The sequence below is a fragment of the Phoca vitulina genome, unplaced genomic scaffold (genome assembly GCF_004348235.1).
Source record: "Phoca vitulina isolate PV1807 unplaced genomic scaffold, GSC_HSeal_1.0 scaffold95, whole genome shotgun sequence".
NCBI classification, from domain to species: domain Eukaryota; kingdom Metazoa; phylum Chordata; class Mammalia; order Carnivora; family Phocidae; genus Phoca; species Phoca vitulina.
Genome location: NW_022589798.1, coordinates 1522610 through 1546815, shown reverse-complemented (window position 1 = coordinate 1546815; position 24206 = coordinate 1522610). Strand labels below are relative to the sequence as shown.

The following is a 24206-nucleotide window of genomic DNA, read 5'->3' as shown; positions in this document are numbered from 1 at the left end:
ATTTTTAGAGAGAAAGAGGAGAGAGAGCACCAGCAGGAGGGCAGGGGGTAGGGGCAAAGGGAGAGAGAGAGAGAAAGAATCCTAAGCAGGCTCCACACTCAGGACGGTGGGGCTATTTTTAATAACAATGCTATGAACATTTGAATATTGGTTTTGTGTGGACATATGTTTTCATTTCTCTTGGGTTCATACCTAGAGAGGAATTACTGAGTCCCGGGGTAACTCTATGTTTAACTTTTTGAGGAGCTGCCAGACTGTTTTTCCAAAGTGGCTGCACCATTTTACATTCCCACCAGCCATGATGGTTCCTACATTTCTTGATTTATCTCTGCATGCATATTACTACTCCACTTGGATTTAAGCTCCTAGTGGCCAGAAACCCCTGGGAGATTGTCACAATGGGAACCACAGCACACGGATATGTTCTGAATAAATCTCAGCTATTAGTTGGATATACTTTTTATTATATTCAGTTACAGTTCTTAGCTAAATTGGGTAAGCCCACTTTAGGAGAAACCACAGGTCTGATTTCACACCTTCCAAAGAACCCTACACAGAAACAAGAGTTACCATGTATTGGGTCCTTACTGGACTCAACCATATACAACCTCATTTTGCAGATAAGGAAACTAAGATTCAGGTTACTCATCCAAATAATTAACAGCAAAGCTGAAATTCAGACCCAAGTTTTCACTGCATCACGTTGTCTTTCACGGTGAAGCAATTCTATCTATTCCGCAGGGAGAGAGAGGCTTATTTGAGAACTTGTGCTTTCCCTCTATAAATTTCCCAAAGGTAGGGACCAGTGTTTTGCTCCTTTCGTTAACTCCACTTGCACATAGCGTAGCGGCAACTCAATTTACTTCTGATTATATAAATTTTGAACAATGATATAATGACTAATACGGGGAAATATAAAAGTAAGGTATTGTCACGGTCTAGTTCAATCTTTATTGCGACTATATGTGATGATATACGGTAAGTCTCTAACCCCACCCCCCCACCTTGCCAATGGCCACGGAGCCTTAGCCAAAACTGGATCTCGCTTAAATCCCCCAAAGTTGGCCTTTGTGCCTCAAAGCGTCACCGCCTGGGAACCAGAGAAGCTCTGCCTCTGCAGCTATCATTCGGGCGCCCAAGACACTGACTGGTGCCATTCAGCTGACACCAGCTGTCGGAAAAGCGGAACTGGCTGAAGAGGCCTGTGCCCCTAACCAGCATGGCCACCCTGAGGCTTCGGACTGAGGGCGGCAGAATGGGGATCACGTGAGGAGAATTCCGTTCTTTTATTGGCTTTCTCTCCTGAAAGGGCGGGATACAATAACCCGTGGGGGCCGGCCTTAAAGGGCCCGCCGCTAAGTCCGCCCGAGCTCCGCCCCCGGGGCTGGGCGGGGCCGGCGCGCGGAGGCCGCGTTCGGGGGAGCCGTGGTGACAGCCGCCGGCTGCGACGGGAGCCGGAGGGGGTTAACCGCCGAGTCGGCGGGCGGGAGAGCGCGAAGAGCGCGCGCTCGAGGCCGGCTCAGCCGACGGGGGCGCACGGGGGCGCACGGGGGCGCGCGGACTCCGGCGCGGGGATGGAGGACGCGGTGGCCGGGCCCCGGCTCCGGGCGGCGGCCGAGGCGGCCGAGTCGCGGGCGCAGCCCGGGGTGACGCTGAGGCCCTTCGCGCCGTTCTCGGGGGCGTCCGAGGCCGACGAGGGCGGCGGCGACTGGAGCTTCATCGACTGCGAGATGGAGGAGGTGGACCTGCAGGACCTGCCCAGCGCCACCATCGCCTGCCACCTGGACCCGCGCGTGTTCGTGGACGGCCTATGCCGGGTGAGGACCGGGCCGGGCGGGCCGTCGGGCGGCGGGCGGACACTTGTTGCCCGGAGGAGGCGACGCGGGTCGCGGCGCCCAGGTCCCGGCCGGCCCGCGGCAGCCTCTCCAGCCCGGGCCGCCGGCGGGGCCGGGAGGCGACCCTCAGCGACGCGGCGACGCCCCCGGCCGCCCTGCCGCGGTCCCCTCCTGGCCCGGCGGGGGCGGGGGCGCGCTCCCGAGGGTCCCGGGTCCCTGAGCACCTGCCGGGCCGCGCGCGCACCCGGCGCAGGGGCTCTCTGCGCCTCGCCTTTGACGGTGGCTGGTCACCGCCTCCCAGGGACGCTCCGGCCCCCGGGTGTCTACTCGGGTGGGAATAGTAGGGGTGGGGGAAATGAAGTAAGGGACAGCCAAGGGATGAATTCGCACCCGGAGTGGCCGGGAGCTCACACTGCCGCCCCTGGGGCATGTACCGTCGCTCTGCACTTCTTTGGGGAAGGGGCTCCCCTCATTCATAGGGAGCAGGAAACAGACGTGGAGCGGCGACGTGACTCACTGCTCATAAATAGGACAACGTCTCTGCATTCTCAATCTGCACTGTTGGAAGAAAAGCCAATGTTTGGGTGAGGATCTGTGGTTGCTCATTATCCTGTGGCTGGCCAGTTTTAGTCGAACGGTGTTGGGAGGAAGGGACCCATTCTCTAGGCCTTCAGGATAGTCAGGAATCTTGCTCCCTGAAGGGGTGACATGCCACCATCAGGACACTCAGTACATGAGGAGCTGATTTTTTTTTTTTTTAATCTACCCAGTTTAGAAACTTAGGAGGCTGAGGGGGCAGGTATGAGTAATTAATGGTGGTGGCGGGGAGGAGTTTATTTCAAATCTGCAATTAGTGTGCAGAATAAAATTTGGACAACATAGGCATTGCAGAACAAAGCCTGTCTTTGGGAGACAGGCCTCATGAGGAGAGCAGCTGATGCTTTCCATGCCTGGCTCTGGGTCTGCATATACTGTCAAGGAACTTGTAGTTGAAGGTTGCTGCCAAGAGGAACACCACTGTGGAACAGAGAATGGTGTGCTTGCGTCCCATTTATTTGTATTTTACGTGCGCATCCACTTTCAGAAAGGATTTACAATGGCTGTGTGCTTAGGTGAGCTGTGCGTGCTTTCTAAAGCAACGATTGTTACAAAGGCAGGGTCTCCCTCATCGTATTCTAAAACCTTTTCTCTTCCTGAGGCCACGGTCTAGCCAGTGCGTCGAGTCTCTTTCCTAGGGGTCTGAGGCGGTCTTTCTAATGGAGCAGGGTCAGGTCGTGTAAGGCTGTGCTTTTTACTTGGGTGTCTAGCAATTCATAGTTTTACAGTCTTCCCAGTAAGTGCTAGGGACATTCCTGAAATTGCCTTGTGTGTGATTTTGTCCACTTTGCGAGCTGTTCATTTTCACAAATGTTTGAGACTCTGCCTGGGCCAGGCACTATTCTAGGCTCTGAGGGGACGGCGGTGAGTGGCATCACAACCCTGCCTGCGGGGCTGACCTTCCTGTTGGGGCAACAGACTGTCAACAAATATTAAGTATGTCAGGAGGTGATCTTGCTATAGGAAAAAGTAAGACGGAGAAGATAGGGGAAGAGGGAGTGGGGGTGTGGGAGGGGAGGGAGATTGCTGTTTCTGTTTTATATTAGATGATCAGTGAAGAGCTTACTGACAAAGTGATATTTTGAGCAGAGACCAAGGGCTTAGCATTCAGTCCTTTATTTATTCTTTTGCTGTGTGTGGAATGCTTCTTATGTCCCCGGCACTGGCTTAGGCCCACGGGGTAGAGCGGTGAACACGAGGAGCTTTCTGCTTATGCTCTAGTGGTTGAGGAGGGGTCTGATAACTGAGAAAAATAAGTGAACAAGTACAGTGGAGAAAGTAACATAGGATGATATGCTAGAGAGTGACCAAGGAGAGGACAGGGGCTGAGTCCTACCGGTCCTAAGGGGGACACGGTGATGGTTCGAGTTAGTAAAGAACAGGTGAATCGGGGCAGGACTGAGGGAGTCAGCCAGGGGTGTTGGATCGAGGGGAGGAGGCGGTATTGCTGGAGTCCTAGGCTGGCAGGCTGGAGCTGCAGAAGTGAAGGGGTGGGATTAGGGTGCAGGGAGTGGCAGGGAGGGGACACCCCCCACTTGCCCTGGCTTTCTGGTCTCCTTGGCGGAACCCAGCTGGCAGCCAGGAGGCCAGGGAGCCCAAGCAGTGCAGTCCATAGGTGGGGTCAGCCTTCCAGAGCCCAGAGAAAGGGTAGAGGGGGCAGCGCATGGCCCTGGGGTCAGTGCAGGCAAAGAGGACATGCAGAGAGGTGTCAGCGTAGGACCACTGTAGAGTGAGTGGCCCCAGAAGATCTCTCGGCACAGCTTGGACTTGGCTGGCAGGAGGAAGCTCCTTGCGTAGATTTTGTGTGGCCAGCGTCCAGGCAGAGGGAACAGGAGGGAACAGCAAAGCCAGAAGTTCTCGGCTAGTGGCGAACTGACTGAGGGCGTGAAGGGAGCCATGGCCGAGTGAGAGATGGTAGGGGGTGGCTAAGGTTGGACACAGCCGGGGGATGGTTCCATGGGGGGCCTTGGCGGCCCTCGGAGGGGTTGGGATGTTATTCTAACAGAGCAGAGTGGAGAATTGTCTCTCAGGGAAGGAGGGTGGGTGGTCAAGAGAGGAGGCAAGGAGACCCCTTAGGCAGCTCTCGCCTCTCGTTGTCTAGGGGAGCTATGAGGATGTTTGGATTTGGGTGGGTGTGTTGGAGTTGGAGCCTGTCTTCTCCACCTGGAGGGTCCAGAGCTTCAGAAGGGGGCGGGGAGCTTTGTGCAACATTTCTTGCACAACCCTAAGCTCCCGTAAGATGTCAAACAATCAGTGAAGACACAACATTCACTGGGCTAAGGGAGTCACAGGCCCCGAAGGCAAAGAGCTCTGCTATGAGGGGCAGTGAGAGCAGAAATCACTGGGGGGCGGGGGGAAGGGGGGCCTTTGGTGAGCCTTCCAGTAAAAAGAATTTCTCCTTCCGCTGAAACCATCCCTCTAGGTGGGAAGGTATGGCTTCCGGAAGCCTTATTATTTTCAAGGCGGTTCTCCCTCAAGGCCGGCCTGATCCCACCTTTGGGTGGTGTAATGAAAATGTCCTGCTTCGGGTCTGTGTCGTCTGACCCCTGAGTGGGCGGACCACTCACTGTGTTGCTGACAGAGGTCCCTGTGCTGGGGGCTGGCCATCCCCCCTCCTGAACCAGTCCCTTGGAGGGTCACCTGGATGAGTGATGGTTAGCCTGGTAGGGCCGCTAGAACGACATGCCACAGCCTGGGTGGCTTATAAACAACAGACGTTTATTTCTCACCATTCTGGAGGCCAGCGTGGTGGGGTGATGGTCCTCTTCTGGGCTGCAGATTTCTCAATCCATCCTGCTGCGGTGGAAGGGAGGAGGGGGGGGGGGGGGGGGGGGGGGGCTTTTTCATCAGGGCACTGGTCCCATCCAGAGGGCTCCACCCTCGTGACCTGAACACCCCTAAAGGCCCCACCTCCTCATACCATTACCTTCAGGGGTTAGGATGTCAACGTGTGAATTTGGGGGGGGAATATAAACATCCAGACCACGGCAGACGATGTGAAGGAAAAAGACTGTGCCAAACTTCTTTCCCCATGTTCCTATTATTCTCTGACCATAGTCCTGATAGAAAGAAATTGATCTGAACCACCAATTCATTTGGGAATTTATGTCAGAAGTCTTTTTCTAACCATAACAGTTAGGTGTGATAGGTAAAGTTTGTCAGCCAGGTCATCGTCAGTGCTGTAAATAATTTACAATAAATGTGTTCGTTAAATGCTTGTCTAAAAAACAACTGAAACTGTATCATCATTAATTTCAAGTAGTATTACTAGAGAGATTCACGCCATTACAAATGAGTGACAACTTTTATTAAAAGAGGATCATTTTCGGGGCATCTGGGCAGCTCAGTAGGTTAAGTGTTTGACTCTTGATTTCAGCTCAGACCGTGATCTCAGGGTCCTGAGATCAAGCCCCATGTCGGGCTCTGCGCTGGGCGTGGAACCTGCTTAAGATTCTCTCCCTCTCCCTCTGCCCCTCCCCACCCCTCTCTCTCCCTCTCTAAAAAAAAAAAAGAAAAAGATTATTCTCTCTTGTACAAATATTAGCTTAGCATATCCCATTACTGTTCTGTTTTTGCGAACCTTTTTTTTTTTTCCTGAGAAAGCAAAACAGTGCTTTGAACCAGTAATTGCATGCGCTTTGGCTCATTGGCGGTGGTCCGTTGGTTCCCTAGAATAAGCCCATTTATTCAGTCCTCATCAAGCTCACCAGAAACTTAGGAGTTCTCGAAGAATATTCTGTGAGTTTCCAGACAGCGAGCATAGTTCCATAGGGTAATAGAAACAAACACCACTTTTCCTGTTGTCTGAAACATGAATGCATATTTGACTGATAGAGCTTTGCCCGAAGGCTAAGTCAGAAAATATTAATCATCAGAACATTTACTCTTCTCTAGTGAATAAACTCACTTTCCCTAAGACAAATGTCCACTTCAGATTTGTGATACTGACATGCTTTTCTTTTAGTAGCAGGAAATATTCTGAGAGTCATAAAAGGAGTTTGAGTGGTGGCTTTGAATTCTTTGTATCAGGGAGGACCCCAAGTCCCATCGCACCTTAGCTGCACATGAGAGTCCCTGGGGAGATTTAAAAATCGTCCAGGCTCCGGGCCACCCTGACCAGCTGCAGTCTCAGGGGCTGGGAACCGCCTGGAAAGAGTTGCCTAAAAATCTCCCCCAGGCGATTCTAATTGCGAGTCAAGGATGAGGACCATTGTTTTACCTGGAAGGGGTTTTGCCTGACCAGAGGCCTTGTTGTGCCGTGAAAATATCATTGAATAATTGGTCATTGGGTTCCATTTTGAGCCAGATCTGTGCCTTGATTTCCTCCGAGTCTAAAATAGAGTCAGGCTCTTGGTCTGGCGCCTCCCTCCTCTGAGTGGTGTTTGACCTTGTAGCTGGAAAGCTGGATGATTGGCTGTCAGCCCTGGAGCCCTCGCCTTTGGGAGGTGACATATGAGATAAGAGCCTGTACTTTAACATGGGGTTGCCTCCCGGGGCCTTCCTACACATCCCCTCCCGCATCCCCTCCCGCTGCTGCTCAGTCTCCAGCCAAGTGGCAGATCCTGGGCTGGTCCTCCCTAAACTCCTGCTTTGGTAGACAAGACACCATCCAGCAGTAATTGATGACTGAGATGTTTTTGAGGTCCAGGGTAGCAGGGCTGGTATGCATCGTTTCTGCTCATAAGATTGTAGGTACTTGGCGGTGTTTCTGCCTGTCCCTGTTCCAAGTCAGTCTGTGGCCGCGTGTTGGAAGATGGGACATTCCAGCAGATCCGTAGCAGGCAGGGTCTACGGCAGTATAAACTCCAGGCGCTTGCAGGCCTTTTTACCTTTCGCCCTAGTGTCATGGGCGTGTGGTTTCTCCAACTGAAACTATGCCTAAAGTTGCCCCTGAAGCCCCCTGAAGAGTAGAGAGGCGGTAAACCGATGTGGTATGGTTTGATTTACTTGGAAGAGTCCAGAATGTCGTATGTTAAAAAAAAAAACCCAAAACCTACGTGTTATATACGTGCAAAGTTTATTTGAGAATTTATCCACTATTTCCCTAATTTTAGAATTTCTGACGCTTACATAAGTCATGATTCTTCATATCCGTGAGCTCCCTTTGATCCCTCCCCAGCACTCCCTGCGTGAGCAAGTGTGTGGTTCCCTTTCAGCTCCAGCCACCGCCACCACCACGCATCGCCACAGCATTTTTCCTCAGCAGCAGAAGCTTCAAATGTCATTGCCCGTAGCTGCAGGCTTTCCGAGCCCCAAGACATTACATCAGAGAACAAAAAACAAATCGGCTTTGTGATAGAACAAAAGAGCTAAAGCAGAGGCTGCAGGTTCCGATTCCTGTGTTGATATTTCAGGCTGTAGTCTTCCTCTCTTTCCTTTTAAAAAATGTAATCAGATGGTCGAGTCCCCACTTTGCGTCTGTGTCACTTGAGGGGGGCCCGTTGGCCCTGGTCTGTGACTGCAGGACTCCAGCAGTGGGGAGGGGGGGTGGCAGAGAGAGACCCCCTCGGCATGCATGTTCTACACCCCATTGTCAGGACACACGCCAGGGGCGGTGGGGGAGTGCCAGTCCTTTGAAATACAATTCAGTGGTGAGAGAGAATTTTTTTCTTTTGTAAATACTAATCACCACCCAAAATGTGGGGATGCGTAAAAAGAGCTCTTCTGCCCTCATGGGGCAAAACAGATACGCTTTTAGGGGCACCTGGGTGGCTCAGTCGTTAAGCGTCTGCCTCCAGCTCAGGTCATGATCCCAGGATCCTGGGATTGAGCCCCGCATCGGGCTCCCTGCTCGGCGGGAAGCCTGCTTCTCCCTCTCTCGCTCCCCCCTGCTTGTGTTCCCTCTCTCGCTGTGTCTCTCTCTGTCAAATAAATAAATAAAATCTTAAAAAAAAAAAAAAAAAAAACAGATACGCTTTTAAAACATAACATTAGGAAAATATTAATTACCTTGACTCAAAGTTTGATGTTGGGGAAAGGGTTGGCTTCGTGTATGGATGTCAATCATTGTCGAAACCCTTTGCTCTATTTGATTTAGTTGGCACAGAGTGTTTTAATTAATTTATTTTTAACCTCAGGAGATTTATTTATTTATTTATTTATTTATTTAAAAAGATTTTTATTTATTTATTTGACAGAGAAGGAGATAGTGAGAGCAGGAACACAAGCAGGGGGAGTGGGAGAGGGAGAAGCAGGCTTTCCGCCAAGCGGGGAGCCCAATGCGGGGCTCGATCCCAGGATCCCGGGATCATGACCTGAGCCGAAGGCAGTCGCTTAACCGACTGAGCCACCCAGGCGCCCCTAACCTCAGGAGATTTAATTGGGGTTGATGTGCTCCCATTCTCCGTCCAAGTGTGTCCATGAAGAGGCAGTGAGTATAATAGCTAAGGTGTAGATCTTAAGCATACCTGTCCCACGCATGTATACACTGTGAGGCTGAGGAAGCTATTTGACCCCCTGTGCCTTAGTTTCCCTGCCTGTCAAGTGTGGGGGGTGATAATAGAGCATACATATTATGATGTACATAAAGTGCATATTATTATTACATATTATGATGTACATAATAGTGCATACATATTATGATGTACATAAAGCTCACTGACTGGGACAGAGTAAATGTACGATATACGTTAGTGTACTAGTTATCTACTACTGTGCCCCAAACTAACTCAAAACTTAGTAGTTTAAAACAGGAAATGTTATGATCTCCCAGCATCTGAGGATCAGGAATGCAGGGCTGGCTGAGCCTCGAGGCCTCCCTTGTTTCCCTGCCACGGGGACCTCTCTGTAGGGCAGTTCCCGACCTGGCTGCTGGCTTCCCTCAGAGCGAATGAGGAAGGACATGTGAGGGGCATGGGATTCACAGTCTTTTTGTACCCCGATCTCAGAGGGAGATCCCGCCCCGTGGGCTCCATTCACGAGAAGTGAGGGGCGGGGGGAAGTGAGGGGCGGGGGGCGTACAGCAGGACAGGACCCCGGGAGGTGGTCCCCGGGGCCATCTCAGGCTGCCGGCCGCAGGGGCTATTCATGAGTCCACTTTTTTCTTTATAAATGTTTCTTTATAAACGTTTTTGACTTCCTGGGGCAGCTAACATTCAGAACTGTTCATTAAGGTATTTTCTAATCTGATTTTTTTTAGCTTCAGCCCTAGAAAAGTTTTATTCCCCACAGTTTTAGACCCCATCACTGAACCTACAATTCCTCATTGACAGGATTAGAGCTAGGTTATTAAGTTTCTAAAGGAGCAAAAGCTGTTATAGCCACTACGTTTGTGAAGGAGGAGCTCGGGAAACTAGATCCATGTACTTTGGGAAAAGCCTGTATTTTTCCTTTTGGTACTAATTTCAGCAGGTGCAGGATGAAACTCCCAGGTGAGGTCCTGATCAACGCCACAGAACGAGTATTTGAGGTTGGCCTGAATTGAGATTTAAGAGACGAAAATGTTGCTTAATTCAGAGAGCCGAGTCTGGATTCTTTTTTCACTCAACGTAACAGTAGCTTGTTTTCCTTCCCCCCTTGATATTTCTTGTTCAACCTTCTGCTTTATTTTAAAGATAATAAAGTAGTTCCCGCCCATTAATGTGAAGGCCTTATGTGTAATCTTCTCTTTTCATCTTCCTATGAGGACTCTATGCAATAGGTATACTCTTACTGTCCCCATTCCATAGATGTGGAAACGGAGGCCAGCAGAGGCCAAGCAGCCTGTCCCGGGCCACAGGGCCAGGAAGTGCCGGCCCTGGGATTCAGACCTCATTTTAGCCAACTCCAGAGCCTGTGCAGTAACCATCTTGCAGTGTGCAGTAATGCACATGAATTTTTCATATCTTTCACATCTTATTGAAACCCCAGGGCAGCTCTGTGAAGAAAGTATTTTTATCCACAGGAAACTGAGGTTCAGATGAGTTACAGCTCTGTTCTTCTTTCAGCCATTTATTTATACTTAGCGGATGTAGCTGAGTGCTTGTGGTACATCAGTGACAGCCCTGGCCATATTTTGTGCTCTAGCAGAAGGCAGGGCCAGGGCGCTGGAGCCGGGTAGACCTGGATTGGAATCCTGGCTCCATCGCTTCACTCACTCACTCATTCACTCACTCATTCGTTCATTTGTTCATTCATTCATTCAACCAGTATTTACTGGGTGCCTTCTCTGAGCACTGTCCTGGCTGCAGGACCAGCCACGGGATCCCAGGTGAGTCTGTCACCCTCCCCAGGCCCGGCCTTCCCAGCTGCAGAAGGAAGACAGTGACCCCTACCCCACAGTCACCGTGAAGTCAGCACAAGGGGGCGCGTGGTGAGTGACAGACACCATCCCTCCCTTCATGGGGCTCACAAGCTAGCAGCAAAGACACGAAATTACATTTTTAAAGTTGTGTGTGTTATGGTACATATAACCAAGGAGCTTGGGAGATCCATAAAAAACCATGTGTCCTTGGGCTGGTTGCTCAGCCCGATCTCCGTTGCTTCATCTCTAAAGTGAGCAGGTTGAGTTGGATCATCCCTGTGAGGTCATTTCTGGCTCTCACAACCATGGGCTCTGCACCGTTCCATCAGCGGAACGCAGCCCGTTTGCCCCTTGCTCCTGGGCACCCCCACATGTTAAATCAGACTTTTCCAAGTAGGAAGTTGCTCCAGAAGAGAATTTCTCTAACGTGAATCCAGTTCTCTTCCGCCCGACTTTCCAGCCTTCCACCTGTAGGGGAGACAGAACTTGACCTCTGCTCATCCTTGGTTTTCAGCTGCAGCTCCCTAACAAAAAGATTAACAAGAGAAAAACAGTTATTAAAGTGTGCAGTGCACATCACAAGGGAGAAACCTCAGGGAGATGTAACTCAGCTTATAAGTCCTCTTGAACAAAGGACAACACTTCTGTCGAGGGACAACAGGGCAGAAAAAAGCCATCTCTGGCTTCCAAGGGCAGCGAAGTGCAGGAAGGTAAATGTGTGGGAGGAAGCTAATGGAGGAAGATTGTTTGCAGGTTCCTCTGGTGCCTTCTCTGGGCTGATAGGAGTCTAGGGTCCTCTCCAGTAAAAGGAGAATTTATATCCTGGCTTTAGGCAGAAAAAGGGGGAGAAGATAGTTTTGTTTTTTGTTTTTTTGTTTTTTGTTTTTTTTCTGCCTGTGCTCTTAATTGCCTTCAGCTCAAAATAACTTTTATATCAACGAGGGGTATTTTGGGGTGGCATATTCTGGTTCCTTCACACCCATACGCCTGCCTCCTGTCCTGCACTGGTCAGCAGGAGGCCTGTCTGCTAGTTTGTAGCTGAAGAGAAAGTATATTTCAGCCCCTTGGAAATTTCTGTAGAACCAACCTGAAAAGAAACCCGTGTCAAGAGAGCATTTTACTGACTCCAGCACCGATTCTGTCCCGTTAGCATTTGAGGCTTTGCCGAACATAGCCTCCCAAAGCCAGAACACTCATATGAAATGTGTTTTTAAAAAGTCTCTTGTTTACTGGGGACTTTTCCAAATCCCCTGATGGCTACTACTTATTGATAAGGTGACGGTATATCCCATTTGCATGTCCGATCTATGCCTGTCATCCCAGGAAAGTTATTAGTAGTACCCCCTTTGACCCTTAAGTTTGGATGATAAATTATATAATCAGTAATTTATATAATTAGTGATTAGCCCCCAATTTATTTGGCACCATTAGTGCCAAATATTTTTGTGTACATCATTTAATCCTTCTTACAACCTTCTAAGATAAATACCATATTTGCCTATTTTATAGAAGAAGAAGGCTTCTTCCCCCTTTGCAAAACTACTCATCACATAGAATCCATTGCAACTGGGCCTCTGTGGGCACAGAACCAGGGCACGAAGGGCCCTGGGGCGCACACCTTGCATTTCTCCAAGGAGGAATCAAGGCTCAGCGAGGGGATGATGTGTCCTCAGGGGTGCTCCCTGAATACTGGCTAGCGCTAGAACAGGTCTCCCTGCCCCCTGGTTTTTATGCTGCTCATTTAATTCTCTGCGAAATAATGTCCTCCGCACTCCCACTCCCGCCCCACCTAGAAGAACCCAGAGCGTGCAAATAATGAGGAGGACAGCTAGAGTCAAGTCAGCCAGGAAAGGCAAAACTGTCCCCGTGCCACTGTTAGGGGACTGCACAGAGAGAGGCAGAGTGAGCTTGGCCCCAGAGCCGATCCAAAATACCAGCACTGGCCACCAGGGGGCAGTAACCTCGCGTGTGTTGTGTGGTGGAGCCGGACTCTGACTCAGACTTTAATTCAGGCATCCACAGAAGGTGCGTTTTCATCAGGAAGCAGTCACGCCTGTGCTGCGAAAGAAGCTATTTGAAGATAAGTTTGTAGTTGAAACTTTCAAGTGGAAAGACACCTCCTCCGCTTCCCATGGAAGACCAAGGTTGTGGGAGAGCCACCTCCGGAGGAGCCCCTTCCTTGCTGCTGGGCGACACCGCCGCCTTTGGAACAGGAAACACTCGGTCCTGTGTTCACCTACAGCCATGGTCTTCCTCCTCCAGCCACGCCTGGCCCCCGTTTGTGACTTCCTCTGTCCCATGCTCCGCTGTGCAGTGTGTTGGGACTGTGACTCCAATTATCAGCATAAAGAAATACAAAGGGAACTCACTCAGATGAAACAAACGCTATTTCAGAGATAGTGGGAGTTTTCTGAGCTGGTTACTACATAGACTATTTTTTTATTTTATTATTATTTTTTTTTTTTTTTTGAGAGAGAGAGCGGGAGAGAGAATCTTAAGCAGGCTCCACGCCCAGCACGGAGCCGGACGCGGGGCTCGATCTCATAACCCAGAGATCATGACCTGAGTTTAAATCAAGAGTTGGACACTTAACTGACTGAGCCACCCAGGTGCCCCTACATAGACTACTTGTAAAAGGTAAAGCAGATAGGTCCCCAGACCTGCATGGTGGGAAGTGTTCTCTCACATTGGAGAGCCTGTCCTGGATGAGTCCAGAATTACCCACTGCTCAGGCCATGTGGTGACAGTGTTCTGGGCTGGAGTGGGGACTCCCGGGAACTCGGGCAGATCTTGGCTGTGCCTGCACACCCACCTTTGTGTCCTAAGCTGCAGATCTCGGACAGTGATGGAGACCACCTCAGGTCTGGGTCAGTACTCTGTAAACTCTTTTGCAGCCCCTAAAAACAGACCACCCATCAGAAAAATCTGCGAGGTTATCTACAGTTGAACGGTCTGGAAGACAGTTGCAGACGTCTGGCAACATCAGGCTTGGTTTGTATCTGTATCTCTCTTTCTAGCAGAGCTGAATCTAAGATGTAGCCTTCCAGCTCAACCACCTGTTTATCCCAACACGATATTTGCAGAACATTTTCATTTTTAAAATAAATTCTGAATCTGTGTATTTCTTTGAAGTGGTCAATAAATTTGCAGGACTAACACTTTGACCCTAATTTGCTCTGTTTTGTCAAATATTTATTCTTGATGTATATTGGGAAAGACTGTTACTCAACAAGATGCATTGTAACCTCCACATTTTGAGTATTTCCGTTCCGTAAAGCAAACTGGGGAAAATGATCTGGTTCTCAGCACAGTGAGTCGGCCCTAGCCTGTGGCGTGAGCGAGGTGGGGTGGCAGGTAGGGAGGTTGTATGCTGGGGGATGACTCCCTGCCCTTGCTGGAGAGGGTTTTTGTGCAGAGGACAGAATGGAGCATCCCATGCTGGAATGAAGCCATACAGCGGGCCACCCCCTAGGCTGTGGCTGAGCTTCTGAACTTCCTCTTCAACCTGTGAACAGAGGATGAGGTGGTGCGTTCACTTTTCCTGGATGCTGTGAGGATTAAACCCAGCAAGGCAGTGTCTGGGGTGGCATCTGATGGCAGGAGATACTCCAAAATATGTGTGTAGTCTTTATTCAGGACCCCGTTTTAACAGCAATGAATATATCATTAGATGATGTTGTATATTGGGTTGCCATTTAGTTTTTGTTTGTTCATTTATTACCTTTTCCTCCTTCCTTTTCTCTGCTGGATAGCATGGGGGCCACCTTGGCAGGATCACCTACTTGCAGGTTCCCCTGCTGCTTATCATTCATCTTACTTGTATGGCTCATCCCCATAAGTGCCCACCCTCTTTTATGGACAGATACATACCGTGCTTTGGTGCTGTACATGGTAAAAGGTGGTACGATGGTGAGGTTAGGAGGGTGAGCCCCAAAGCCAAGTCAGCCTGAATTCAAATCCCAGCTCTATCGGCAACTGCCGTGTGACCTTGGGCAAGTAACTTTTCTGTGCTTTGGTCTCTTTGTTTTTAAACTGGGTAATCGAAGTACCCACCTCACGGAGTTGTGAACATAGGGAACAAGGGCAGGCCACCCCAAAATGTACCACTTTGGCATGTGGGTTATTTTAAATAGAAGTTATTTAAGAGCCAGCCTGTGCAGGAAGGACACTCCTACCCCCCTCTGTCCCCCTGAAAGCGGGAAATAAGCCTCCCTGCAGAAGGTACCCTCCCTGTACCAGGAGGTGAAGAGACAGCCTTATCACCAGAAACGAATTCAGGGCCAAGAAAGCTATATAAATAACCCTGTTGCTTTTTACTAGCTTACTACCCCAGCCCAAATTCTGATTAGAACTCCTTACTAATTGAAGCCCCCAAACTTAAGTCTTCTTTGTCCTGTCAATTCCTTACGGATTTATTGTCTCTTTGTCTAAAAAGTATAAAAACTGTCTTTTTCCTTGGTCATTTCTTTGGTCAGTTTCATTATCGGGCCTCCGTGCACACATAATAAAACTTCATGGTTTTTAAAATTTTTTCTCCTGTTAATCTATCTCACGTCAGCTTAATTTTTAGTCCTGCTGGAAGACCTTAAAGGGTAGAGGAAGAATTTTTCCTTCCCTAAATAAGGATGAGAGAAGAGCATATAAATTGTTAACCTTAAAAATAAAACTGTCAGTATTATATGTCAACTGTACTTCAATTTAAAAAATAAACAGTAGTCTCTAGGTAACTAAAAATAAATAAAGCAAAATAAAGCTATTAGTTATTTTACCAGCAAAAATGGGTTTATACAGGAATAACAGAATTGCAATCCCAGACAAGCTATGGCAAAACTACAGGCAAGTCTGATAAAGCAGAGGAATCCTCTTTTACAGAAGAAAGGGAGAGTTTGGGAGGGCCGTGTAAACAAAAAAATCCATTGGCCTGAACTGGGAGTTCAAGTGTAGTGGCTTCTCATTGGCTGGGCTGTGACTGTCCCTCATTGGCTGGGCTGTGACTGTCCCTCATTGGCTGGGCTGTGACTGTCTCTCATTGGCTGGGCTGTGACTGTCCCTCATTGGCTGAGCTGTGACTGTCCCTCATTGGCTGGGCTGTGACTGTCCCTCATTGGCTGAGCTGTGACTGTCCCTCATTGGCTGGGCTGTGACTGTCTCTCATTGGCTGGGCTGTGACTGTCTCTCATTGGCTGAGCTGTTGCTGGGAGAGGAGAAAACCCTTCCTCCTCCTATGGGGTGATAAAGTAGTATCCTTGTGCAAGGTACCTCGCTCCCTGCAACTGACAAGAGGCAGGGTGTTAGCTCCCCGTACTTCTGGCTTCCCGTCTTAGTGAGGTTTTCCTTTATTAATTTTCACAAAATAAGGCGCTAACAATAATACCAGTCTCCAAATAAGTGTTTAGTACTTGTTAGCAATCTCATTAAAATTATTAAAATGCAAATATTAAAGTGTCTGTTGCTCACTGCTGTTTATCCTGTGCGTACAACAGAGCCTGCCACATAGTAGGCACTCAATAAATATTAAGTGCAGCAGTAGAAGTAAAACACATACAAATGTGTTTTAAGTCCATTAAATATTAAGCCTTATTTTCCCAGGAGTTTCCCACACATGTGAGCACACGTATGAAATTAACAGGCTGAGGTGCGGCTGAATGTAGCAAGAGGTGTCATACCAGAATATTACAAATGGCTTGTCAGCACTTGTAAGTGCTTAGATAAAGCATGTTTTCACGTGAAATGAGCGCTGCTACAAAGTTGAAAACAAACCTAAGAAACGAAACACTTTGTAAAAATAATCTCAAAATAAGACAATGGTTGTAAAAACCATTAACTAAAGCATAAAATCATTAATGCTGATGATAAATCCTAGGCTTCCTGGCACAATTAAAAAAAAATTCTGTAATTGAAAAATAAATAGCATATTTGCTGGGGAGGCTTTCTCTCACTCTTGCCATCTATTTCTTCTTTCTTCTTTCCCTTTTCTTCTCTCTCCCTTCTCTTTCATTGTTCTTAGAATGCCCTTGAGGAGACACACACGTCTTTTCAGAAATTCACTGACATCTGCTAGATCTCCATTTACTGCACCAGCCAGCCTCTAGCACCCTTGATAGAAGGTGGCTGGTCATTCCTTGCCAAATCTTGTCCCTAAGAAGGCAAAATCAGCTTGTGATCTTATCTCTGAAGGCTGCCCTGGTTTCCATTAGATGGTGCCAGGAAAGATGACCTTCTGTAATGAAATGCATGCTGTCTGCTTAGTACTCAGTGGCCTGCTGTGCTTTTAATTAAATGAACCAATCTTTGAAAACTTTATTGTTATCCCCATAGCAGCATGTCACCCACCAGTGTGTCCCCAGTTCCAGTAATTCCAGATGATTCCATCATAGGGCCGCAGCAGTGGGGACCCAAGGTTGGGCTTTAGCAGTGTGGGATCTGGGCTCATACTTCTTAGAGCCAGTTCTCTGTGCTTCTGGTCTAGGATAACTCACCCCTTGTCCTTCTAGGCAGAGAGCACTGCTATTATAAGCTGGCTTTAGCAAAGAGTTTACATACCATTGTGTGAGGTCCACAGTGTGCTGGTGGAACGGTATTTAATGGCATTAGGGAGAACTTTCTGAAGAGCACAACTCATAATAAGTACATTTGCTGAGTGCCAACCATGGCTTATTACATTTGCCTAGATTGCTGTTTGATTTGAAGAGTAATTCATTCTAAAAGTAATATTTAGGGGCGCCTGGGTGACTCAGTCGGTTGGGCGTTTGCCTTTTTCTCGGGTCATGATCTCAGGGTCCTGGGATCAAGCCCTGTGTTGGGATCCCTGCTCAGCAGGGAGTCTGCTTCTCCTTCTCCCTCCACCTCTCCCCCTGCTCATGCTCTCTCTCTCTCATAAATAAATAGAATCTTTTAAAATAAATAAATGTAATATTTGGTTGTCAAAATGAATAAAAGCATTTACTAAAAATTCCCCATCCTCTTCTCTCAACCTGTTTGTTAGAAATATCCTCTGTTGAGTTTTATGTGTACTGTTTCATGCATATTCTATGCATGTATAAACATGTATGTGGTGTATATAAAGAGATAAATGCAGCTAAATATATACCATGTATATATATTTATATAGTATCGTACTATATATGCTCTCTTGCCACTTATCTTTTTAAAATATTTTGGACATCTTTCCAATAATTCCGTGCATTTCTTTTGATGACTACATGGCATTTCATTATAAGAATGTAACATTTAACCAGCAATTTCTACTGATAGACATTTAGGTTGTTTTCTGGGGTTTTTTTTTCCCGCATTATAAGCATTATTGCAAGCAGCTCCTTATGTATATATATATTGGTTTACTTCTGTAAATACGTATGTGAGTTAGATTTCTAGAAGTAGAATTTCTGACTCAGAGGGTATAGGGATTTTACATATTGATAGATCCTGCCAATTTGCTCTCCAAAATGTTTATACGAATATATATTACCTCCTGCATAAAACTTCCTCTTTCCCCACATTCTTGCCAACAACGGTGATTATAAATCCTTTTGGATCATTGCCAAGATCATTCAGAGGTGAAAAATAGTATCTTTTTGTTTGAATTTGTTTTTCCTTAATTTGGAACAAGGTTGACCATCTTTTATGCTTATTGATCATTTGTTGATTTTGTTTTGTTTTGTTTTTGTTGTAGTTGTTGTTCCTGTAAATTGATTGTTTATATCTTTTGCTACTTTTCTGGTATGTTTCTGGACTGTACTTATGCATCTGGAAGAATTTCCTGTATATGAAAGGAACTGGTATTTTATCACATATATTGCAGACATTTCCCCCAGTTTGCCATTTGACTTTATGTAGTTTTTATCCCGCAGTAATTTTTACTCTTTTTATTTGTAATAGAGATGTAGGAATTTTGCCTTTTGGTCTTCTGGGTTTGTTTCATGCCTACAGAGTCCTTAGCTGGGCCAAGATGTATAGGAGTATGTTTTTTTCTAGTACTTTAATGTTTTATTTTTGATGTTTGCCTTTAATTCTTTTTTTTTTTTTTTTGCCTTTAATTCATTGGCCATTTTGGTATAAGGAGTAAGATAGGCTTCTGATTTTCTTTTTTGCATGTTACCTGTGAGTTCCAAATCGTATAGATTTGAAATATACCCAGGTGGCCAAATGTACTGGAATCAGGGCTCTGCTGTGAATCTTTTTGTCCATTTCGGAACCAGTTTCGTGCTACTGTGCTGACTGCGGCCTTGCATGGTGGCCCTTGTATAACAATCCATGCGACTGTTCCCCCCCCCCGTTCTTCTCTTCCAGTATTTATTTTCCTGGCCAGTTTCATTTGCTTATTCTTCTCCGCAAACTTTAGAAGCATTCACTCTGTCATGTTCAAACTATCCTCCACCCCCTACGAATAACGACATAAGAAATGCAACAACCAAACCTGTTGGTATTTTGTGAGATTGCTTTGGGTTTATAGTTACTTAGGGAATATTGGCATCTTTAAATATTATGTTTCAATAATGTTCTACTTATTTGGGCCATCTTTATGCCACCAATATATGCCAGTGTCTTTGTATAGATCCTGTCTATTGTCTTTAGTTTGTATTCATGTTTTAGATTCTTAGGTATACATATTTTTATGTAAACTTAAGAAATGTGTTAAAATATGAGCTTGCTTTTTCTATTATACTGACTTTTACTTTCATATAAAGAAAATTCTTGTTTCTATGTATTAACTTTGTAACCACCCACCGTACTAAAGTCTCTTACAGTTTCTAAGAGGGGTTCAGTTGATTGTTTTGCATTTGTCAGGTATAAAATCATATCATCTGCAAATAGTGATGATTTGCCATCTTCTTTGCAACACTTTGTGTTTTATTCTCTTAGCCACATGGCACTTGAACAATAATTATATGGTGCCAGATGGCATCCTTATCTTGTATCCACCTTCTAAGGGGAGCGTGCTAGTGTTTTTACCATTGACCGTCACCTTGGTGTGGCGGTATGGCATTTTAACTTACCTGCAAGTATCTTTAACAAATGGTTGCACACAGAAAACACATCGAGCACTCTTGTTGCTTTTAAGTAGACTCTAATCTCGCACTCGATTCTCCTTTTCAAGAAGTGACCTGAAGGATGTTCTATGAACCGTGTGTCTCCGCCTCCCCAGTCTCGACACTGCCCAGTGGGACTCTGTGTTGATGGAAAGGTTCTTTATCTCTCCTGCTCAGTACAACAGCCACTGAGCCAGTGAGCATTTGAAATATGGTGGATATGAACAAGGAGCTGAATGTTTAATTTCATTTCACTTTAATTACTGTAAATTATCACATGCTGTGGAGCGCTTAAAATGTGGCTGGTGCTACCAAGGAACTGGATTTCTTATTTTAAGTTGAAGTAACTTTAATTGAAATAGCCACATGTGGCTAGTGGCTGCAGAATCGGGCAGCATGGTTCGGCCTTCATATCATGCAAGGATAGGACACGAGCTCTAGAAACCCCCTGGTGGCCCCTTGGTGTGCTCAGAGAGGTTGGGATTGGCCCCAAATCACACAGCAAGTTCACGACTAACCTGTAGTGAGATGCCCAGCCAGGCTCCTTGTTCTCGTCTGCAGCTTGTCCCACTATGCCTGATCCTCCCCTTCCTCCTCACTTCCTGTTTCCCTCCTTGAAGTGACAACCACCTCCGGGTGTGTGCAGACCAATGAGCAGTCACTAAACACGCCTTAGCCCCACCGACTTCATCACCAGGTGGGTTGACCGTGGGGCCTGTGCCGTTGGTGAGTTTTCAGCTGAGCTTCCTTGCTCTGTTCTGCAAGGGGAGCAGGTACTGCAGGGGGCCTGGAGCCCGTCCCTGGCTGTCCAGGGCCCATGCCTGGCCTCTCTGCAGGCGGGCTTGAAAGCACCACTAGGCACTGTGTTCTAGCCTCCTCAGGAAGTGCTAGTCCTGTGCCCTTTGGGTCCAAATGTATTTTCTAGTCTTTTTCCTCCAAGAGGGTAAACATCTGCGCCTCCAGCAAGACAGCAGAATGTTGCTTCTACCCCCATGACTAATCTAAACCTGAAGGGAACTCATGTCGGCTGAGTTGGAGAGTTGGAGAGTTGGAGAAGAGTATAAAGAAAGGACAGCCAGGGCGCCTGGGTGGCTCAGTCGGTTAAATGTCTGACTCTTGATTTCGGCTCAGGTCATGATCTCAGGGTTGTGGGATCGACCCCTCTGTGCTCAGCGGGGAGTCTGCTTGAGATTTTTCTCCCTCTTCCCCTCCCCGCACTTGCTCACAGGTGCGCTCTCTCTCTGTCTCTCTCACTGAAAAAAAAAAAAAAAAAAAGGCAGAGCCTCCAGGAGGGCCCTGGGCCTGGGGCTCCAGCATCGGGTTGGGTGTCCCGGTGATGAAGAAGCCACGGCAATGCTCACAAGTCATTGGGAACTTTCCGACTCTAACCAACCCTGTCCCTCTTACCCCAGGGCTTTCCTGGGCAGTCCCTTGGGGCCACCGCTGGCATTCTCCTTGACTTTCCCTTACCGCCAGCCAGTCAATCCCATGAAGCAGGAGTGACCGACCCCACAAAGAACACTTTGCTTTGCAGCCAGGCAGTCTTCCGTGAACGTGAAGACCCTGTGAGGTACACACTGTCGCACTGTCATTCGAGGCTCCCCCAAAGGGGTAGTTCTCAGCTCCTCTTCAGGAAACATTCTCTTTTATAGCTGTGTCTCTGACTGCAACATCCTATCTTCCCACATGCTTATTTACTGGTCCTGTTTCCTCTGGACAGGTCATATCCTTTGCCTGATTCAGTGAGCAGACTGTTTATTTTAGGTAGGTCTCGTTTCCTACCGAAGGGTCAGGGCAGAAATTCCTCTGATCTTATCAACCGATATGTAACATTTTGGTACCTTTTCGGTGTTGCAGTAATTCTGAAAATAATCACTTGCCCATTATGCTGAATGAGAGCATAAGAATACAGATAGCAGCTATCACCCAGCCCTCCAGCCTCAGAACAAAAAACAGGTGTAAACAAGCGGTTCTTTCCTACATATGTTTTAACACTGTAAGTCTGCCTGGGGCAGTGGTCACCCAGGGCATAAGTTACTCTTGTAATCTGTGCACCTGCTCCTTGAAGGCAGGACTATCCCTGGTTCGCCCTGTACCCCGACCTGAGACCTGGTATGCAGGAACCCTCTATCAGTGTCTGCCCAAGGAATGACAGTGGGCAGCTCACGTATATTTAGTGGGAAGGGAGACCCAGGAAGCCAGAACCTACGTAGCCCAGAACTTTCATGAAGAGAATGCCCACAACAGTTTTATTCTGTTTTTCTAGACCTTCTACTAAACCTATTTGCTGTTCTGGAAACTGTGCATATCCTTTGTCCATGCTTCACTCAGCAGCCAGAGGGCTCCTCAGCCCCACCGCATAACCCTTGGGGCCCCTTGCCTCCATCTCTTGGAGGCTCGGTGTCCTCACCTAGAAAGCCGGCATGGTTGTTGCATTTCAGGCTTCCTCAGGCTCCCTCCCCAGCCTGAGTGGGCTCATCATCCAGGAACACTTCACGTTCTTAGTACACGCAAAAGATAGCAGACATACTCGCTTGGTTAGTGTCCCTTTGAAACATCTCTCAGGGAAGCTCGTGATTGGGGGTGGCACCTCAGCCCACTCATAAGCCAAATCTTCTTCATAACTATTCAATTATTGTTTAATTTGTGACGAGGCACTTAGAGGGTCAGCCAAGGGACAGTGAGCTTCACATATGCTAAAACTAGGTTGTGCCTTGGCTGGCAGTCATAGGCACTTTGCAAGCTCGTGGTTGATGGGTTGAGAGCTAATTAGTATCATGTCAAAACCTGAAATTGCCAGTATCTGAGCATTTTTCACCTAAAGATATTGGTGCTTCACTGTTATGCCTCTGTCCGTGACCGTGTTTCCCATTTAAGACCATCTCCATAACGAAAGCAAGATTGAGAGCATCCTTTGAGGTCCTAGTGTATACAAACTGGGGTCCAATGTTAGTGTAATCTGGGTGAGGGAAGATCTGGCTCATTTCCCAGTGAAGGCCACCAGCGTTTCTCTGTGACACCGCCCAGTGTTGGCGCATAGCCGTGCGCACGGATGGGTCTTCTGTGCCCTGAAGCCCTCGTGACTGCTCAGCCCCCAGGGCCCCATCCTCTGTGTCTCCATGTTTCCATACACACTTAAGAGAAACGGCACTACGATCCATTCCCACGTTCTCCTGGAGCTCCAGTGAGGTCAAGCCATTGAGGCTTTCCTGTACTTGTAGATTGACATCTCCGCATTAATCACTCGAGTATATACAAGTTATATAGGAAAATCTGGTCGTGGACAGATGGCCTCAGCCACGAAGCGTTTTGTTTTGTTTTGTTTTTTTCATGGAATCAGAAAACACAACTAACAGATGATTGGCTTCTGTTCTCTTTTTAAGGCTGCGTAAATCAACGTGGGCCCTTGATAAATGGTTCTATTCTTAGAGACTTTGAATCCTGGTGTCGAACAGTGACAGGCACCTGGATGGCCCCAGAAAGGTGGCTTGGGTGGGAGAGGGGGTCCGGGATTTGTGTGGGTGTGAGGGGACAACTTGTCCCGTTTTACTGACTTGCTGCCTAATCCTAGTGTTGGGGAAGCGGGACTTCCCGCCTCTCCTTGAACCTAATCACCTCCCGACCAGTGTTTGATTCCGGCAGGGATTTAGCCAATCTTTTCTTAGCCAATCAGAGGACAGTGTCGACAGCGTGTGGGCGTGGTTTCGGGCGCCGCCGTCCTGAAAGCAGGAAGCGGGCGGCTGACTGCGGAAGGGCGCTCGTGCGTCGTGAACTGGGGTAGTTTCTCAGGTTTTCGGGCCCCCCATCATTTTTCTTTTGTCTATATAACCCAGAGGAAGATTTGGTAAAGACGGTGGGATCTGAAACTCTGGCAGGGTGTGGGGGTGGGCGCTGCTTTATGACCCCTGATGGCACTTGGGAGCTGGAACCCGGGGCCTGCTGCAGTTTGCTGTGTGACCGCGAATACTGTAATGGGGGCGGGGGGCGGTCCATGACGGCTCGTTCTGTGCACACGTGTGAAATAATGGCCGTTTTGGTATCAGCCTGACAATCATAGGATCCGGCTTGTGCGGATCTTGAATCCTTTAGATCAGTTAATCAAATTGGCCTTCAGTGGCGGTTTCAAAGACCCAAGCTCTGTTTAGTCTTGGAATAGTCGTGTTTGAAGCTCAGCTTTGATTTGCATCCCCTCTCTTCACACCCTCCAGCGTTTCACGCGGTCCTGGAGTTTGCGGGGTCCCTGCAGTAGCTGGCCAGCCCCCGTCCCCTGCCCGCGTGTTCCGTGAGGTCCCACCCCAGGCCTTTCTGCTTGCTCTTCCCTCCTCCTGGCCTAGATTTTGCCCAGAAGGCTATAATAGCCTCCTTTGGGTCGTGGCTCAGATGTCATCTTCCCAGGGAGACAGTCCCTGGCCATCTTAGTTTGGGTGTACCCCCTCCTCTGCACTTTCTGTCCCACGTGCTACGCTGTCGTCCCCCTGGGGCACTTCTCACCACAGGACACACTGTGTACTTTCATTCATTAAT

At 48.0% G+C, this 24206-nt stretch overlaps 1 protein-coding gene across 2 annotated transcripts in view; it reads left to right on the top strand.

The window, feature by feature from the left end:
• Positions 1 to 1398: 1398 nt before the first annotated feature.
• RCAN1 (regulator of calcineurin 1) overlaps positions 1399 to 24206 on the top strand; it is a 95411-nt gene continuing 72603 nt past the window's right edge. Inside the window, exon 1 of one of the 2 annotated variants that reach the window (XM_032396935.1) lies at positions 1399 to 1817. In XM_032396935.1, coding sequence (XP_032252826.1) covers positions 1575 to 1817 — 243 coding nt within the window. In that variant the 5' untranslated portion in view covers positions 1399 to 1574. Of the gene's footprint in view, positions 1818 to 2189; positions 2420 to 24206 lie in introns of those variants that run through there. The other variant, XM_032396937.1, reaches the window with a different exon arrangement.